The sequence below is a fragment of the Aquarana catesbeiana genome, linkage group LG03 (genome assembly GCF_042186555.1).
Source record: "Aquarana catesbeiana isolate 2022-GZ linkage group LG03, ASM4218655v1, whole genome shotgun sequence".
In the NCBI taxonomy this organism is placed as follows: domain Eukaryota; kingdom Metazoa; phylum Chordata; class Amphibia; order Anura; family Ranidae; genus Aquarana; species Aquarana catesbeiana.
This window is the reverse complement of record NC_133326.1, coordinates 718,347,408-718,364,076: the sequence shown is the minus strand read 5'-3', so window position 1 is coordinate 718,364,076 and position 16,669 is coordinate 718,347,408. Positions and strand designations below refer to the sequence as shown.

The window sequence follows — 16,669 nt, the reverse complement described above, 5'->3', positions numbered from 1 at the left end:
TGACAGTGTGGTGATCCAACATAACCCCATGGCATATACAGTAACTGAGGATCATGCCTAGAAACCAATTCATTCTAAAAAGGGAACATATTTCCACAGAAAAATATTTTAAAGTAAATTTGCCATAACAGAAACACAGGGGTGCAACTGCTGACCTCCTACTAAATATATCAGATTGATGGCTGTCAGAGTCAGTATAAGAGCCTGAAAACTCAATAATATAGGGAGACGTCAAAAATAGCCAACTTTGTGTTTCTCTTAAGATCGGTGTTATTTGATGCTACTCTCCACCATCTAGCTGTTTCAAAGAATGTGTAAGTCATTGAAGCAGAACCTGAACAAAAGGTTTTTTTTACATGTTTAGAAATGTCAACAACCCAGCATGAGGAAAAAAAAATTAAAAAGTAGGACTTTGCCCTGATATTTGGAAACCAAAATGGAAAAATCCCCCCCTAAATTCAGCCTAAATAATGTAGCAAGGTCCCAGGCCTCCTTTGGTCTAATGAGATCCTCCAGGGCCAGAGATAGCTGACATCCTTCTGTATATGGTGGGTTGTGAGGCATAGTGGGTGCAAAGTACTGTAGTTAGAGTCATTGGGCGCCAGACAATTCTTGAATGCAAAAGAGCGTTTATTTCTCTTAAACTTTTTGAGGGAAGAGAGAGGGTTGGGGCCAGGCCATCCTTAGATAGTTGCAAGATTAATTGGCAGACTCCGAAACTTTAATAAGAAGACAGCCATGCAGGGAAAGGCATCCAGCAAGATGCCACATTTGCATGTGTAGGAATACTGTCTCCTATGGCAACAGTCTTTAACAGTTCCTAACACAAAGGCTTGATTCACAAAGCTGCTCTGCAAGTGTCACCTCCGCTGGCTGGGTCCCTGGCTTGATACCCACAGAAGTTTCCCAATTCTTCACCGCCTCCAGTTGGTAAGAATGCTGCTCTGGTACTTACTTCAGTTACTCACTGTGGTCCCTGGTAATAAGGTGGTTGGTCCCTTAGTGGCAACAGCTTCCCCTCTACCTCCGACCATGACAGGTTCTCTGGCTGGCAGAACCATCATTTTTGGTTGGACTGCAAGCCGCAGTCCCAACCCTGCGCTGCTCTCTTGCTTCTGGATAGGCACTCAGGCAGCCTAGCAGCCAGATGTGCCCGGGATAGGCCTAATCTCTGGCCTAGCAGCCCGGGCAATACGGCACACATCCACCTAGACAGCCATCTAGGTGGCACAGACCCACGATCACCTGACTCCACCCGAATATATAGGTTCTCCCAGCAGGCCAAGGGATTCACGAAAACCCATACCCATTGGCTGAGATACTCATAATATGACCTTGCATTGCCCTTCTCATAACTAATACCACCAAGTACCCGGCCACCTAGCGGAAAAAAGAGAAGTGCAGCAATTACAGACTTAGAGTGAAATCAACAATTAGCCAAGGTAGTTATACCTGGCAGGTAATTTTAGGAGCAACCCTGCCTAAACACCAGGGTGCTTCAATAAAAAAAACCTGAAAAATCAGCACAAGGGACATACAATAACTTAAAATCAGTAGGATGTGTTCCTTCTGCTGATGCCTCTTCTTTTAGGTAAAACACTCCTCCATCCATGTCCCCCCAGCCCCCCTCCTTAATCTTCCTGTGTGGCGGGCATTAACACCACAACTAAGGGGTCTCATCGACTATGGCCTCCTTTCCCACCCAGCTGCTCCATTCATAGAAGCTATACTACAGCTTTTATGAATGGAGCAGGAACTATGAATGGAGGGGGCAAACCTATCATTCATCCACCCATCCTCCATTCTGAGATCGTTTCCCATTAATAGAGGGTTTTTTTAATAACTGAGGTGTAATGAACCATGAAGTCAAAGGATATCCATAAGAAAGTTATTTTTTGCTCTAAAGGAAACTAATGAGAAAAATGTAGGTCTTCTTTACTGACCTCCTAAACATGCCAGCGGCCTGGCTAGAAGTCCAGCCAAAATGTTTTCTACTTTTTATTATACCGGGAAAGAATTAGAACCTCCATCAGGTTTTCATTGTAATACTAAAAGAGATGAGGAGTACTGGATTGTCTTCTGCTGTGATTGGGTATAGCATAATACTTTAAATATCTTCACAGCCTCCTTTCTAGCATACAGGAACTGCCTCTGAGTTCCCCCAAAATTACTTGTGCTCTATCTTTATATCTCGTTAAGAAAAACAGTCAGTGTTTTCTGGGAATTCTAAGGGGGTCCCCCTCAAACCAGGCTGTCAAATCAAAGACACCAAGCAACAAACTAGACTCTACAATTGCAAACCCTGATGAAGCAGGTTTTAACAAACTCATGAACGTGTTGATTGTTTTTCCTAGCTGGATATAACAATAAATACAAATGTATAAAAATAAATATGTTTTCTAACTTCACCTAGCAAGTTGATATTGCTCTCTGTGTCTCCATTTGGGAGATTTTCCCTCTTTATCTGGCCCATAGATTTTTGTTGGCTGTAGTTTCACTTTTTATTTCCTTTTTCAGTGCATTATTTCAATAATAGGTGATCAAAGCCTTCAAGAATTACTTTCATACATCTGCTTTAAGTGGATCTTTATGTAATTAATAAATAGGGATGGGCTTTATGTTCGAGTCGAACATGAGTTCATGCCCGTTCGCCGAACAGAGAACAATTTGGGGTGTACGCGGCAAATTCAAAAGCTGTGGAACACCATTTAAAAGTCTATAAAAGAAATCAAAAGTGCTAATTTTAAAGGTTAATATGCAAGTTATTGTCATAAAAAGTGTTTGGGGACCTGGGTCCTGCATGTATCAATGTATCAATACAAAAAAAAAAGTTTTAAAAACGTCCGTTTTTCCGGGAGCAGTGATTTTAATAATGCTTAAAGTGAAAAAATATGTTTCCCATGTTTAGAACAGTCTGACAGCAAAATGACATTTCTAAAGGAAAAAAAGTCATTTAAAACTACTTGCGGCTTTTAATGAATTGTCGGCCCTGGCAATCCACATAAAAGTTCATTGATAAAAACGGCATGGGATTCCCCCACAGGGGAACCCCGAACCAAAACTTAAAAAAAATCTTCCTCCGCTTCTTCCTCCGGTCTTCTCGTCCGGCATATTCCTCCGGCTTCTTCTTCTCCGCTTTGTCCTCCCATCCACCTCAATGGGAGTCACCCACTGTGTGACGCTTCTGTTCAGGTGACAGCTCTTATATAATGGAGGACGGGGCCACCCGATGACCCAGCCCCCCTCTGATGCACGGGGACTTCCCTATGGCTTTCCCTGTGTTGTCAGGGGGCTGGGGTTACCTGTCTACGTAAACATGTGACCCTGCCTCCCTCTGACAACACAGGGAAAGCCATAGGGAAGTCCCAGTGCATCGGGGGGGGCGGAGTCACCGGGTGGCCCCATCCTCCATTATATAAGAGCTGTCACCTGAACAGAAGCGTCACACAGCGGGAGACTCTCATTGAGGCGGATCAGAGGACAAAGCAGAGAAGAAGAAGCCGGAGGAAGATGCCGGACGAGAAGACCGGAGAAAGAAGCGGAGGAAGATAGAGGAAGAAGCAGGGGAAGAACAAGATGGAGGAAGAAGAAGAACACTGAAGGAAGACCAGAAGAAGATGGAAGAAGAAGCGGGAAAGAAGAAGACATTAATAAAGGAATTGTCAAAAACCATCTATTGTCTTTTTTTTAACATTTTTGACACTTTTTTTGTGAAATGGTAGGGATACATTTGTACCCCATTACCAATTCACACAGTGGAGCACGCTGTGATCACCGAGTCACTGAGACTCGGGTGATCACCGATCCAAGTAAGGGGCCGGTACCGGCCCCTTACCATGTGATCAGCTGTCAGCCAATGACAGCTGATCACATGATCAAAACAAAAGCTCTGTGATCGTTTTTTTTTTTCTCCTCGCGCTGACAGTGCTCACCAGCAGGGGACATCGGTCCCGAAGAGGAGGAGGCAATAATGCCTCAATTGTGCCTCAATTGTGCCACCAGTACCCCCTGCCAGTGCCAACTGACATTGCCACATCACAGTGCCCACAGTGCCCACCAGTGCCACATATCAATGCCCATGAGTGCCACCTATCAATGCCTACAAGTGCCACCTACCAATGCCCACCATTGCTACCTAACAATGCCCACCAGTGGTGCCAATCAGTGCCACCTAGCAGTGTTGCAGATCAATGTACCAGATCAGTGCCCATTATTGCCACCAATCAGTGCCCATCACTGCCACCCATCAGTGCCAATCACTGCCACCTATCAGTGCCCATTGGTGCCGCCTCATCAGCGTACATTAATGAAGGAGAAAAGTTACCCTTTTTAAAAATTTATAACAAAATATAAAAAAAAAATAAAAATTTTAAATTCGGTCTTTTTAAATTTTTTTAACAAATAATAAAAACCGCAGAGGTGATCAAATACAACCAAAAGAAAGCTCTATTTGTGGGCAAAAAATGATAAAAATTTCATTTGGGTACAGTGTTGTATGATCGCACAATTGTCATTCAAACTGCATTAGCGCTGAAAGCTGAAAATTGGTCTGGATAGGAGGGGGGTTTAAGTGCCCTGTAAGCAAGTGGTTAAAGGGGGCTTCCAGATTCCAATGAGCCCCCTGCCCGCAGACCCCCACAACCACTGGGCAAGGGTTGTGGGGATGAGGCCCTTTTCCCCATCAACATGGGGACAAGGTGCATTGGGGGGCTACCCCAAAGCACCCTCCCAATGTTGAGGGCATATGGCCTGGTACAGTTAAGGAAGGGGGGCGCTCTTTCGCCGCCCCTCTTTTCCTGCAGCCTGCCAGGTTGCGTGCTCGGATAAGGGTCTAGTATAGATTTTTGGGGGGACCATACCAGACCATACCATCCATACCAGACCTGAAGGGTCTGGTATGGATTTCGAGGGGGACCCCCACGCCATTTTTTTCCTTCATTTTGACGTGGGGTTCCCCTTAATATCCATACCAGACCTAAAGGGCCTGGTATGGAATTTGGGGGACCCCGACGCATTTTTGTTTTTTAAATCTTTGTTCGGGGTTCCCCTGTGGGGGAATTCCATGCCATTTTTATCAATGAACTTTTATGTGTATTGCCGGACCGACACTTCAGCCACGAGTACTTTTAAATTACTTTTTTTCCTTTAGAAATGTAATTTTGCTGTCAGACTGTTCTAAACACGGGAAACATGCGCCCCTTTACAGGCATACTATAGACACCCCCCAGGTACAAAATTTAAAGGAATATTACACTTTTATTGTTTCACTTTAAGCATTATTAAAATCACGCTCCCGAAAAAATGTCCGTTTTTAAAACTTTTTTTGCATTGATACATGTCCCCTGGTGCAGGACCCAGGTCCCCAAACACTTTTTAAGACAATACCATGCATATAAGCCTTTAAAATTAGCACTTTTGATTTTTCATGTTCGTGTCCCGAGACTTTAACAGTGTTCGCGTGTTTGAACAAATTTTTTGCCTGTTCGCATATTCTGGTGTTCGGCCCATCCCTATTAATAAAAATGGGCAAACAGGCAGGATTTGTAATGCAGCAGAAACATGCTTTATTTAGGGCTTTTTGCCAAATACTACCAAGTGGCCCATCTTGCTCATCTACCTAAATATCATGCTACTCATGAAGTGCCACTCTGGGTAGCATTAGAAATCAACCCCCGATGTCTTCAAGTCATTCCCTACCTTCTGCAAGTCCTACAGAATCCCTTTAATGCACTGGTACTTGGTCCCTGCCCAGATAGTCAAATACCTTCCATCCTATGCACCTAACTGCTTCTGGGGTTGTACAGACAAAGGCGCCCATCTCCATATTTGGTGGAATTGCCCAATAGCCCGATATTTCTGGATTGAATTTTTCCGCATCCTTTCTACCCTTGTTGGCAGCACTCTGGAGCCAGATCCATCAATTGCCTTACTCAATTAAAAAAATAAATAACCCAGACATAACGCGACCCCAATTTATACTACTGCAGGTTACAATTGTCGCAAAGCAAACAACTGCAAAGGCCTCAAAGACTGCTCATCTAAATACCACATAAACCAAGAACGGAATCGCTAGAGCAATGATACATGCTAAGGTCGAAGCTGCATTTCTAGAAAATTTGAACATCTATGGCAACCTTGGGTTGATCATTTCCTTCCACATAACTTTGACAACTCCCTACTTCTCCCCTAAATCACCTTTTCCCCAGCACATCGCTCATAGGTACCATATTTGCTCCCTCCCCCCTTCCCCCGGCAACCCCCCCCCTCATCTCCCCTGCCCTTTCTCCCTTTACTCTCTCTCTTCCTCCTCTCCTCTTTTCCTCCTTCACTGTTCTTGAACTAATCGTCTCCCCCAAAAGGGGGGGGGGAGTGATCAGATTAACCTATCTAACCTGTTGTGCATAGACTGGACACCACCCAATAAATGTATTCCACCAGACACTGCAACTCATCTAACCTCTGGACTCCTTGTAATTAGTCCTCACATACGGGAGCCTATCCCACATTGTCCCCACCTGTAGCCTGTTGTTGATTAATTTTGTGATTTCAACCACATACACACCTAGTTGCGTCTCAATATTTTTATGTCTTATTGTTGTTATTTTTGTGTTTTTTTCAAAGTGGGCTGCATCCCTGCTGTCTTAATAGAACACTATGTGACTTCCATCCCCCTCTGTACACAGAGGATGACCTCCCTCCCTTTCTTCTGTACCATATGCCCTTTGTTCTTTGTTCTGTATTCTTTAATAAAATATTTGAACAAGAAAAATTACCTACCTGACTGCCTGCCTCTGTGCAGTGAGCTGCGCACACGCAAATCACTATGGAAATATGGCAATGCCAAAGCCAACGGAACTCCTTTTTTTTAATACTTACCTACAACTGTCAGGAATGTTGAGTGCTTGGTTGTGCATGAAGATGAGCACATGCACATATTGCTCTAGTGCAGAGAATCAAAGCTGTACCTGAAATTGCTGTGAATTAGCATGCACATACTGCACTGGATTTTGGTGCCCAATGGTCTATGTAAAGTACAGCAGAACTAAGAGCTTTAGTGACTCATGACAAGATCTGCATCTTGATTATGCTATATTTTGACCTGACTTTGCTCCTGCCTCTCTTTGATCCTGATCTCCTGTTGCTGACCTTGGCTTGCGTTCTGACTCCGTCCTCTACCTGCTATTTGTTTAATTCTATTGCTCATCTGATGTCAAACCCAGCCAGGCAAATGGTCATCTTACCATCCATAGTTACATGGTCAGGTTGAAAAAAATACACAAGTCCATCTAGTTTAACCAATAAAAGAGAAAAAAAAATCATACAATTCCATATACACAAACGTATACCCACAGTCCAGAGGCAGGTGAAAAACCCAGCAAAGCATGATCCAATTTGCTGCAGCAGGGGAAAAAATTCCTTCCTGATCCCCCCCAAGAGGTAATCAGATATTCCTTGGATCAACTTTACTTATAAATATTAGTATCCATTTATATTACATACATTTAGGTAAGAATCCAGGCCTTTTTAAAAACAATCTACTGAGCTGGCCAGAACCAGCTCTTGATAGAGTCTATTCCACATTTTCACAGCTCTTACTAAGAAGAAAGTTTCCGTATTTGGGGATAAAATCTCTTTCTCTAGATGTAAAGAGTGCCCCCTTGTCCTCTGTGATGGTCATCCACAGTGACTATACCTACCACAGGCACATGTGCCACTCCTCATTCTGCTACACGTTGTCACCAACTCCAGGGGGTATTAGACAGGAGGTGTAAGGGAAACCCGCTCATCAGTTTGGCCTCTACCAGGTATATGACAACTGTTAAGATTCATACAATTGCCATAATTCTTACTGTACTAAACATATCTACATAAAAATTGGTTATGGTAATGTGTAAGAACATACCAATCAGTCAGACATCATACACACCTAAGTTACAAGGTCCAGAAGGTGAATAAGACAAAATTCAACTGGGAAAATAGATATACGCATAAGATCTATATCACATTTGGTGTCTAACAAATTGTAATATCATGTTGCTAAATAATATGTTGGTTGTCGAATTGTGAAACTATCAGGTGGTAATGTAGATGTATTTTTTAATAATTGGCAATTAGGGACCTTTTGATTTAGTGGGGCCTTTTTGCAACACCCAACGGGGTAAATAAAAAAACATGTCTGTCCCCGCAGACCTGGGCTCCCATCTTACCATAGGAACTTAAAAGTAGTGCAAAAAGTCATTTATGAGGGTCAGTGACTCTGATATATCGGATTGGACTTATTCTGCAAGATTCTGCACAGAATTAAAGACCAGGTGAACTTTACTGAAGCATTTTTCCACTTTTAAACCTCTTATTGTTCCCTGTGTCTATTTTTGTAATAGAGCATCGTAATCAAATACTGCTGGCAGTGAAGTGATCTGAAAGTAGAACTGTTATAGTAGGAAGTGTCTATCTGTTCAGAATTCATACCATCTCTTCCTCACTGTTAATGACCACCAGGCGGGCCTTCCTGTCCTCGCACTCTTTCTTGGAGGCGTTCCATGGTTTCGAGTCTGACGACAAGTAGTAACAGCTGAGTCCATAGTGTCTCCATCCCTCACTGCATAGTGGATTAGAAGAGCCTGAGGGAGCAAGAAAGAGGATTATGTGGGTGATGCTGAATGGTCATGGTTATAGCCAGACAGTTCAGCCAAGATGGTAAAATTATTAAAAAAACTAAGAAAAAAAGGAAATCGGGCACAGCAGGCAGACATCAATTTTATGGGGATGATGTGGGTATTCTACTATGGGCCAACATCCCTTTATCACTGAAAACTTGTAAATTCCCCTCAATGGGATTTTAACCACTTTGTATTCGGGCCAATTCTGACACTTCGCTCCTAAATGTTAAAATCTACTTTTTTTGGCTAGAAAATTACTTAGAACCCCACACATGTCACACAATATTTGTGCAGCATTTTTTCAAACGCAATTCTTAAAAAAAAACAAAAAAAAAAACATGTAAAAGATGATGTTACACAGAGTAAATAGATACATAACATGTCACGCTTTAAAATTGCGTCTGCCCGTGGAATGGCAGCAAACTACGATGCTTAAAATCCTCCAAAGGCATCGCTTTAAACACCTTTACAGGTTACCAGTTTTGGGTTACAGAGGAGATCTGGTGCTAGAATTATTGCTCTCACTCTAACATTTGTGGCGATACCTCAAATGTGTGGTGCAATCACCGTTTACATGCGGGAGTAATGAATGTGCTTGCATTTGCGCGTAAGCACGGGGGGGGGGGGTGCTTTACATTTTATTTTATTATTATTTATTTTATACAAAACATTTTTTACACTTTATTAATGTTATTGCTATCACAAGGGATGAACAAAATCCCTTGTGACAGCATGGGCTGTGACAGGGCCACTTTATGGAAAGATCTGGTGTCTATTAGACCCCAAATCTCTCCTCTGGCATCCCACGCAGCTGATCAGACACAGATTGGTCTGATCGGCTGCTTTCCTGGCCGCTGGCCATCAATTTGAACCACTGACAAGTAAAGAAAATCAAATGGGTGGGCCGGCTGCTGAGAGGATGGTCGCAGGCTGTTAGAGCTCTGAGGTAAAGGGTTCCCTGTAGCTTAAATAAAGTGACAAAAATATCTCCTGAGGGCACAATTAAAGCCCGAAAGTGGCGGTGAACATCCTAGGAAGATGGGGAATCGAAAAAATAAGGAAGGACCCCGCAAATTAGGCAAATTCAGAAGCCAGGCCGGGGCACTGCAGAAGATTAAAGATGGTGCTGGTCCCTCCTCACCTCACAGCAGCACAAAGCAGCAGGATACCAGCGCTGAAGGAGACATGGAGACACAGCCTGGCTCACAGGGAAACAGTCTACAGCTCCAGGTTGACATTAAAAGCCCCATAAAAAGGAGGAGAAGAATTTCATCCACTGAGGAAAATGTGAGTTAAACTCCAAATGAACATAATAGTACACTGGGAATTAACCCCTAAGGTGCAAAACTAAATCCAATACCTACCACAGATCAACCCATATCAGATTCCACTATTAACTCCTTCAAATCCATGCTATAGCTGAATGACGGCTACAGCACGGATCTACTTTGCCGGGAGGGCCTCAATAGATGTCCTCCTCTTTTCATGCTCGCCACGCCCCCCTAAAGGACGCGCGCGGCGTGTTCTGTGATCACCCAAGTCAATGAGACTCGGGTAATCACAGATCGGAGTAAGGGGTCGATCCTGATCGGTAATTTTTTTTTTTCTTCTCACGCTGACAGCGTGAGGAGAAAAAAAAGGCGATTACCAGCTTCTGTTGAAGAGACATCGGTCCCAAAGAGGAAGAGGTGAAGCCACCTCATATGTGCCCACCAGTACCGCCTGCCAGTGCCACCAATCAGTGCCCACAGTGCCCACCAATCAGTGCCCACCAGTACATCAGTGCCACCTATCAATGCCCACGAGTGCCACCTATCAATGCCCACCAGTGGTGCCAATCAGTGGCTCATCAGTGCCACCTAGCAGTGCTGCCTATCAGTGTCACCTAACAGTGCCGATCAGTGCCCATCACTGCCACCCATCAGTGCCCATGACTGCCACCCATCAGTGCCCATCAGTGCCACCTATTAGTGACCATCAGTGCCACCTATCCATGCCCTTCAGTGCCCCCCTTCAGTGCCCCCCTATCAGTGCTGCCTTATCAGTGCCCATCAGTGTCGCCTTATCAGTGCCCATCAATGCAGCCTATCAGTGCCCATCAGTGCAGCCTCATCAGGGTACATCAATGAAGGAGAAAAATTACCTGTTTGCAAAATTTATTAACAACATATAAAACGGTTTTGTTTTTTGTTTTTAATTTGCTCTTTAATGTTTTTAACAAAAAATAAAAAACCCAGAGGTGATCAAATACCACCAAAAGAAAGCTGTATTTGTGGGGAAAAAAAGGTAAAAATTACATTTGGGTACAGTGTTGTATGACCGCGCAATTGTCGTTCAAAGTGTGACAGCGCTAAAAGCTGAAAATTGGTCTGGGCAGGAGGGGGGTTTAGGTGCCCAGTAAGCAAGTGGTTAAAGACATTATAATGTCACTGAGGGGAGCTCTTCATCTTGACATGATACATTTTATGAATCAGTCAAAGCAAGAAATTGATGAACTAGGTGACAGAGTGGAATATGTAGAAAACAAAATGAGTGACTTCACAGAAGCTCATAATGAATTAGTTGACATTTTGATGTGGAAAATGAAATCAGGAATCTAAAAATGAAGGTCTCAGACCTGGAAGATAGGTCCAGAAGGAATAATATAAAATTCTGCGGAATTCCTGAAAATATTAAACCTGCTGACCTGAAAAGATTTCTAAACTAGATGATTTCTAAACTGCTCCCTGCAACTCCCCAACAAGAACTGATGATAGACCGTGCACATAGACTTCCTAAACCGTCACTTATACCAGAAAGACTGCCTAGAGATGTCATAGCAAAAATTCATTTCTTCCAAGTAAAAGATCAACTGATGCAATTTGCGAGGCATAATTCACCACTTCCAGATCCCTATGCAGGAATAATATTTTATTCAGATTTGTCACAAGCAACAATCCTGGCACACAAAAACTTAAATTTAATCACCAAAATTTCTCAGAAACCACAGTATCCTCTATAAGTGGGGATTTCCTACAAAAATAATGATAGACAGAGAAGGAACTACATACAACATTACCAATGGCGGCTGGTGCTCAAAATTTTTGGGGGGTGCAAACAAACTGAAAAAAAAACATCAATTGAAGCCACTGTGTGCAACAAACGCAGCCACTGAGCCCATCAAACGCAGCCACTGTGCCATCAAATGCAGCCACTGTGCCCATCAAATGCAGCCACTGTGCCATCAAATGCAGCCACTGTGCCCATCAAATGCAGCCACTGTGCCCATCAAACGCAGCCACTGTGCCATCAAACTCATCCACTGTGCCCATCAAATGCAGCCACTGTGCCCATCAAACTCATCCACTGTGCCCATCAAATGCAGCCACTGTGCCCATCAAATGCAGCCACTGTGCCCATCAATTGCTGCCAGTTTGCCCATCAATTGCTGCCAGTGTGCCCATCAATTGCCGCTACTGTGCCCCATCAAATGCTCCCAGTGTGCCCATCAATAGCCGCTACTGTGCCACATCAAATGCTGCCAGTGTGCATTACCCGGCACTTACCTGTCTCACAGCGGGTCAGTGGCAGTGTCCTGCATGCTCCTCAATGTCTTTTCCGTCCTCTGTCTTCCTTCGCTTTGCTAACACACAGCTGAGTGAACAGTGAACGCACAGTGTTGCGCCCACTTTTCACCTTTTTTGGGCGCCTATTAGAGCCTGCGGCTCTAATCAGGTGCTTCCAAAAAACCACCCCTGCCTCTGTAATTCAGGTGCCCGGTGCCTGAAAAGGGGCCCGACACCTGAATAGAGGGTGTCAGCGGTGACCATAGATAGATTCATGCAATGCATGAATCTATCTATGGTGATAGAGCGGTGCCTGGAGAAAGGGGGAGGCGCTCCTGCGGCCTTTATGGAAGCACCGCCACTGAACATTACCAACATGGAAGACGGTATAAAAAATTTGAAAACCTGGGGATTATTACCAAAAGATGAAGAAATCTCACTTAACAAAACCACTCCTGGGAAAATCCCACAGCAATGGGAAAAAAAGTCCTCGTCAATATGATTTTCCTTTCTTAAGAGGTTTCCAAATTCCTCACAGCACACAGTGCTACTTATAAAAGAGCATATATGTGCATATAACATCACCATTTGGTATCGGTCTGTCCGTACAGCAGCACCTCTCTCGCACACTGTGCATCTGTTATTGGATTTCAGTTTTCCCTGTTGTGTCAATAGGATCTAGCAGAACGGAGGTGGAGAGCAGTGGAGGTACCCGGGCCTGGATCATTATAAGGGGACCCTTATAACCGGATCAACGGAGGAACCTCACGGAGCAGTGGAGCCTAAGAGGGACATCTACAAGAGACAGCTACCCAAAGACACCCACTCCTCTGCTTAGTACCCCCTTGGGGGTGACGGATTCTGGTGAGTGGGGTAGCACGGGGGGGAGCACTTGGAGTCACCAGCTTCTACGTGCACGGAAGTCACCTCTTATTACCTCTTGGGCATTTCTAACTGCATGCTGACCGATCCTGGGGTTCTCAAAATTCCTGTCTCTGCAAATAAGACATTTTATTTTTGCCTGGTTTCATCACAGAGACTTTTTTATAGATGCTGCATTTATATATGCTGTTTATAATTTAACTGATGTTTGGATTCCTATTTTAGATTATATATGAACCTTGAGGGGGTCTAATATACTGCAATATAGAGTCTTAGCAATTTTCTTTTCTTTTTTGCACACGGTGCACTTCAGTCACTATATAAGTTGTTGATATGTGGTAATCTTACACGGATGTTGGTAGCCCCCAAATAGTGTGTTTTTTCACGGACACCAACAACCCCAAAAAAGGGGGTGACACACTATTTTAGAAATTTTATGGTGGTTTGCTGTAAATGCAAAGATTTATAATGTAGGTTGGGCAAGTGTAAACCCAACCCACCTCCTGGAACACATGAGAGGTATTATTCACATAAACAACACAGAGGAATTGCACGTTCACCTTTAAAGGGTCATGTACTATATATTCTCTCACTAAATACTCAAACTTTCTTCACTCTATTTATTTCTGCATTTTTGCACACGCGTAGGGGTACATTCACCCAGGGGACATATATTAAGTCCTTTCCCTTTACACGCACTTTTTGTCACTTATTTACTTTTATTATTTTGACTTTTAAGCAATATACACTGTTAATAGGGCCGCGCCAATTTCCCTAGACTTCTCTTTCATATACTTCCAATTAACTCCTATCAGGAATTAATTAAGGGGAGGCTGCAGCCCTTCTGATTACTTTCCTAAGCGCGGACTTCTAATTAAGTACACAGTGCTACTTGTTTACTAGCTTATTGTATACAACAGTATACGATAATTAATCGCCTCATTTATCGTATTGCTCAGGGAGCCCCAATCGGGAAATTCTCTGTTCCAAGTTTAACTCTTCCCTCACGTTATTACCCCCCACAGACAGTACAAATCTCTGTACACAGGAATTTATATATTTCCTCTTTTTATTATACTGTTATAAATATGTTGTCTGGTTTAATTTTTTTTTTTGTCCACTCAGTAGCATACAAGGTACAATACTGCCATCTACTGGATTAAAAGGGAAACAACTCTGTAAGTACCCATGTCTCTTTGAAGAAAGTATATGACACTGCGCTAACCCAATAAGTGGCAAAAAGCAGCTACATAAAAACATGTCCAATATTTTTAACCATGTAATAGAAATAAATGTAGCGCTAATGATAATAACAATAAACCAGTAAGAGGTGATATCCACTGAAACAAAAACGTGAGTATGACCAATATAGCACAATAAACCAATAAAGTTCAATGTTGCCCAAATAGGTAGCAATGGAATGGTAGTCCCATAATAGAAAATTTGTGGAATGAGTCCAACAAGAATGGAGAATCTTCACGTCTGTATGTCATTAGTTATACGATCTCGAATAGGAAACAGATGAAATACGCTTAAAAGTAAAACACAATGAGTGTAGCGCTAAAGAAATAATGAAACGTCCAATGTCAAAAACATTAAACCAACAGTTCCAAATGTAAATTTTAGGAGAAAATCATCCATATATATATATTAATAAGGAATCTTCAGGAACTGTAAAACTTTAAACAGAGATATAAGACATCTGAAGTGAAGACAGACACACCACCACCGAAAATGAGGAGGCTTACCAGATTGAATGAACCCAAAGGGGCATACGCCGAGTTGGGTCGGATAAGGCTTGGGTGGTGAGTGGCTGTAGGTGGCCCGGAGGGGCGATGTTTATGGAATGAACCACAAGTTGCTGTATTCCTCAGAGCGATGTTTAGAAACCTGGAGGGGCGAAGTTTATGGAACGAACCACAAGTTGCGGGTTACACTGCCTCTCCTCCGTCACTGCTTTCGTTCGCGGCTAGGATCTCGCTGGGCTTTTTTTTATTATCTTCCCCACCACGTAACACACCGCGTCAAACTACACCTCCGCCGCGTCACTGTGTAGCTCGCTCCTCTCTCTCCTTCCTCTGCTGGGCGGCTTCTTTTTTTTTTCTCTTTTTTTTTCCAGTCTCCACCAGGCGCGGCGTTGTGCGGCGGGTTCTACTCCGACAGTGTCCTGTGTCATTATTTCTTTAGCGCTACACTCATTGTGTTTTACTTTTTGGCATATATCTTGTTGGTCGTGTTAGCTGCTTTTTTCTTTCTAGGGCAGCACAGAATTAATTTGTATAGATGAAATACGCTTATCAGAGAAGGTGGATTCGGATGCCGGTAACACCGAATCAAACAGGCTCAGAGATCCCAGATGAAAATGATTGGTCCAAGAAACCTCGGATCTCAAAGGGAATCTTCTCTCTGTTGTCCCAATCGCGACTGCCAGTCCGGAAGGCTGAAGGGGAGTCTCAGCCACATGGAAGTCTCAGATGTATAGGTGGTTACCAAAAAGATATATGAAAGCGCCAATGGTGAAGATCAAATGATGTATTTATTGGATGACACCAATAATCAACAAACAGTTTAAAATAGCGTGATCACGTAAAAAGATAAAATCAAGTGCACTTGATTTTATCTTTTTACGTGATCACGCTATTTTAAACTGTTTTAAACAGCAGACTTTCGACGGGCTTTTGATGGACTTCCGACGGACTTTCTAACGAACGGACTTGCCTACACACAATCACACCAAAGTCGGACGGATTCGTACGTGATGACGTACACCGGACTAAAATAAGGAAGTTGATAGCCAGTAGCCAATAGCTGCCCTAGCGTCGGTTTTTGTCCGTCGGACTAGCATACAGACAAACGGATTTCTGGGTCCAGGGGAGTTACGACGTAAAGATTTGAAGCATGTTCCAAATCTAAAGTCCGTCAGATTTGCAACTGGAATAGTCCGCTGAAGGTCCAGTGAAGCCCACACACGATCGGATTGTCTGCTGGATTTGGTCCGTTGGTGTCCGTCAGACCAGTCCGGTCGAAAAGTCCGACCGTGTGTACGCCTTATTAGAGTGTGCTGGTTGGCAGAGGTGTCCCAAAATCCGATAGATCCCAAGGTTCCCAAACTTTATTAAATTGGAAGATGGAATCGTGCACAGAGGCCGTTAAAAACTCCATCCTTCGAATTTCAGCCACCAGACAAAAGAACCTGGACCATGGAGGAGGAGCGTTAGACAGCCAGCACAATGGTATAAGCCTTCTGGCTATATAGTAAGCTCACATCACGCCAAAAGGGTTGTATCAGAGAGCACTGCCAAAAAATGTGGAATAAAGAACCCATGTCGGTTCCGCAGCGCCAACAACGCGGCGAGATCGAGGGGTCAAATTTATGAATTACATCAGGAGATCTATACCAGAACATAAGAATCTTAATGGATGTCTCTCTTTGAGTTACACATTTGGAAGACTTAAAAATAGAGGACCAAATCCTATCCCACATTTGTATCGCAATAGATCGGCTCAATAGATTGGACCATCTTCTCATATAGTGGTGTGCAGTCTCCTGAAGAGGAGTCGACTCATGGAGGATACGATAGA

General features: G+C 43.4%; 2 protein-coding genes across 15 annotated transcripts in view; both read right to left on the bottom strand.

The window, feature by feature from the left end:
- The window catches only part of LOC141133709 (uncharacterized), a 351,664-nt gene that overhangs the window by 203,989 nt on the left and 131,006 nt on the right, over positions 1-16,669 (bottom strand). The gene's annotated exons all lie outside the window — the stretch shown is intronic.
- LOC141131166 (asialoglycoprotein receptor 1-like) overlaps positions 1-16,669 on the bottom strand; it is a 49,203-nt gene that overhangs the window by 2,612 nt on the left and 29,922 nt on the right. Inside the window, exon 7 of the mRNA XM_073618211.1 lies at positions 8,470-8,621. Within this exon, the coding sequence (XP_073474312.1) occupies positions 8,470-8,621 (152 nt within the window). The remainder of the gene's footprint in view (positions 1-8,469; positions 8,622-16,669) is intronic.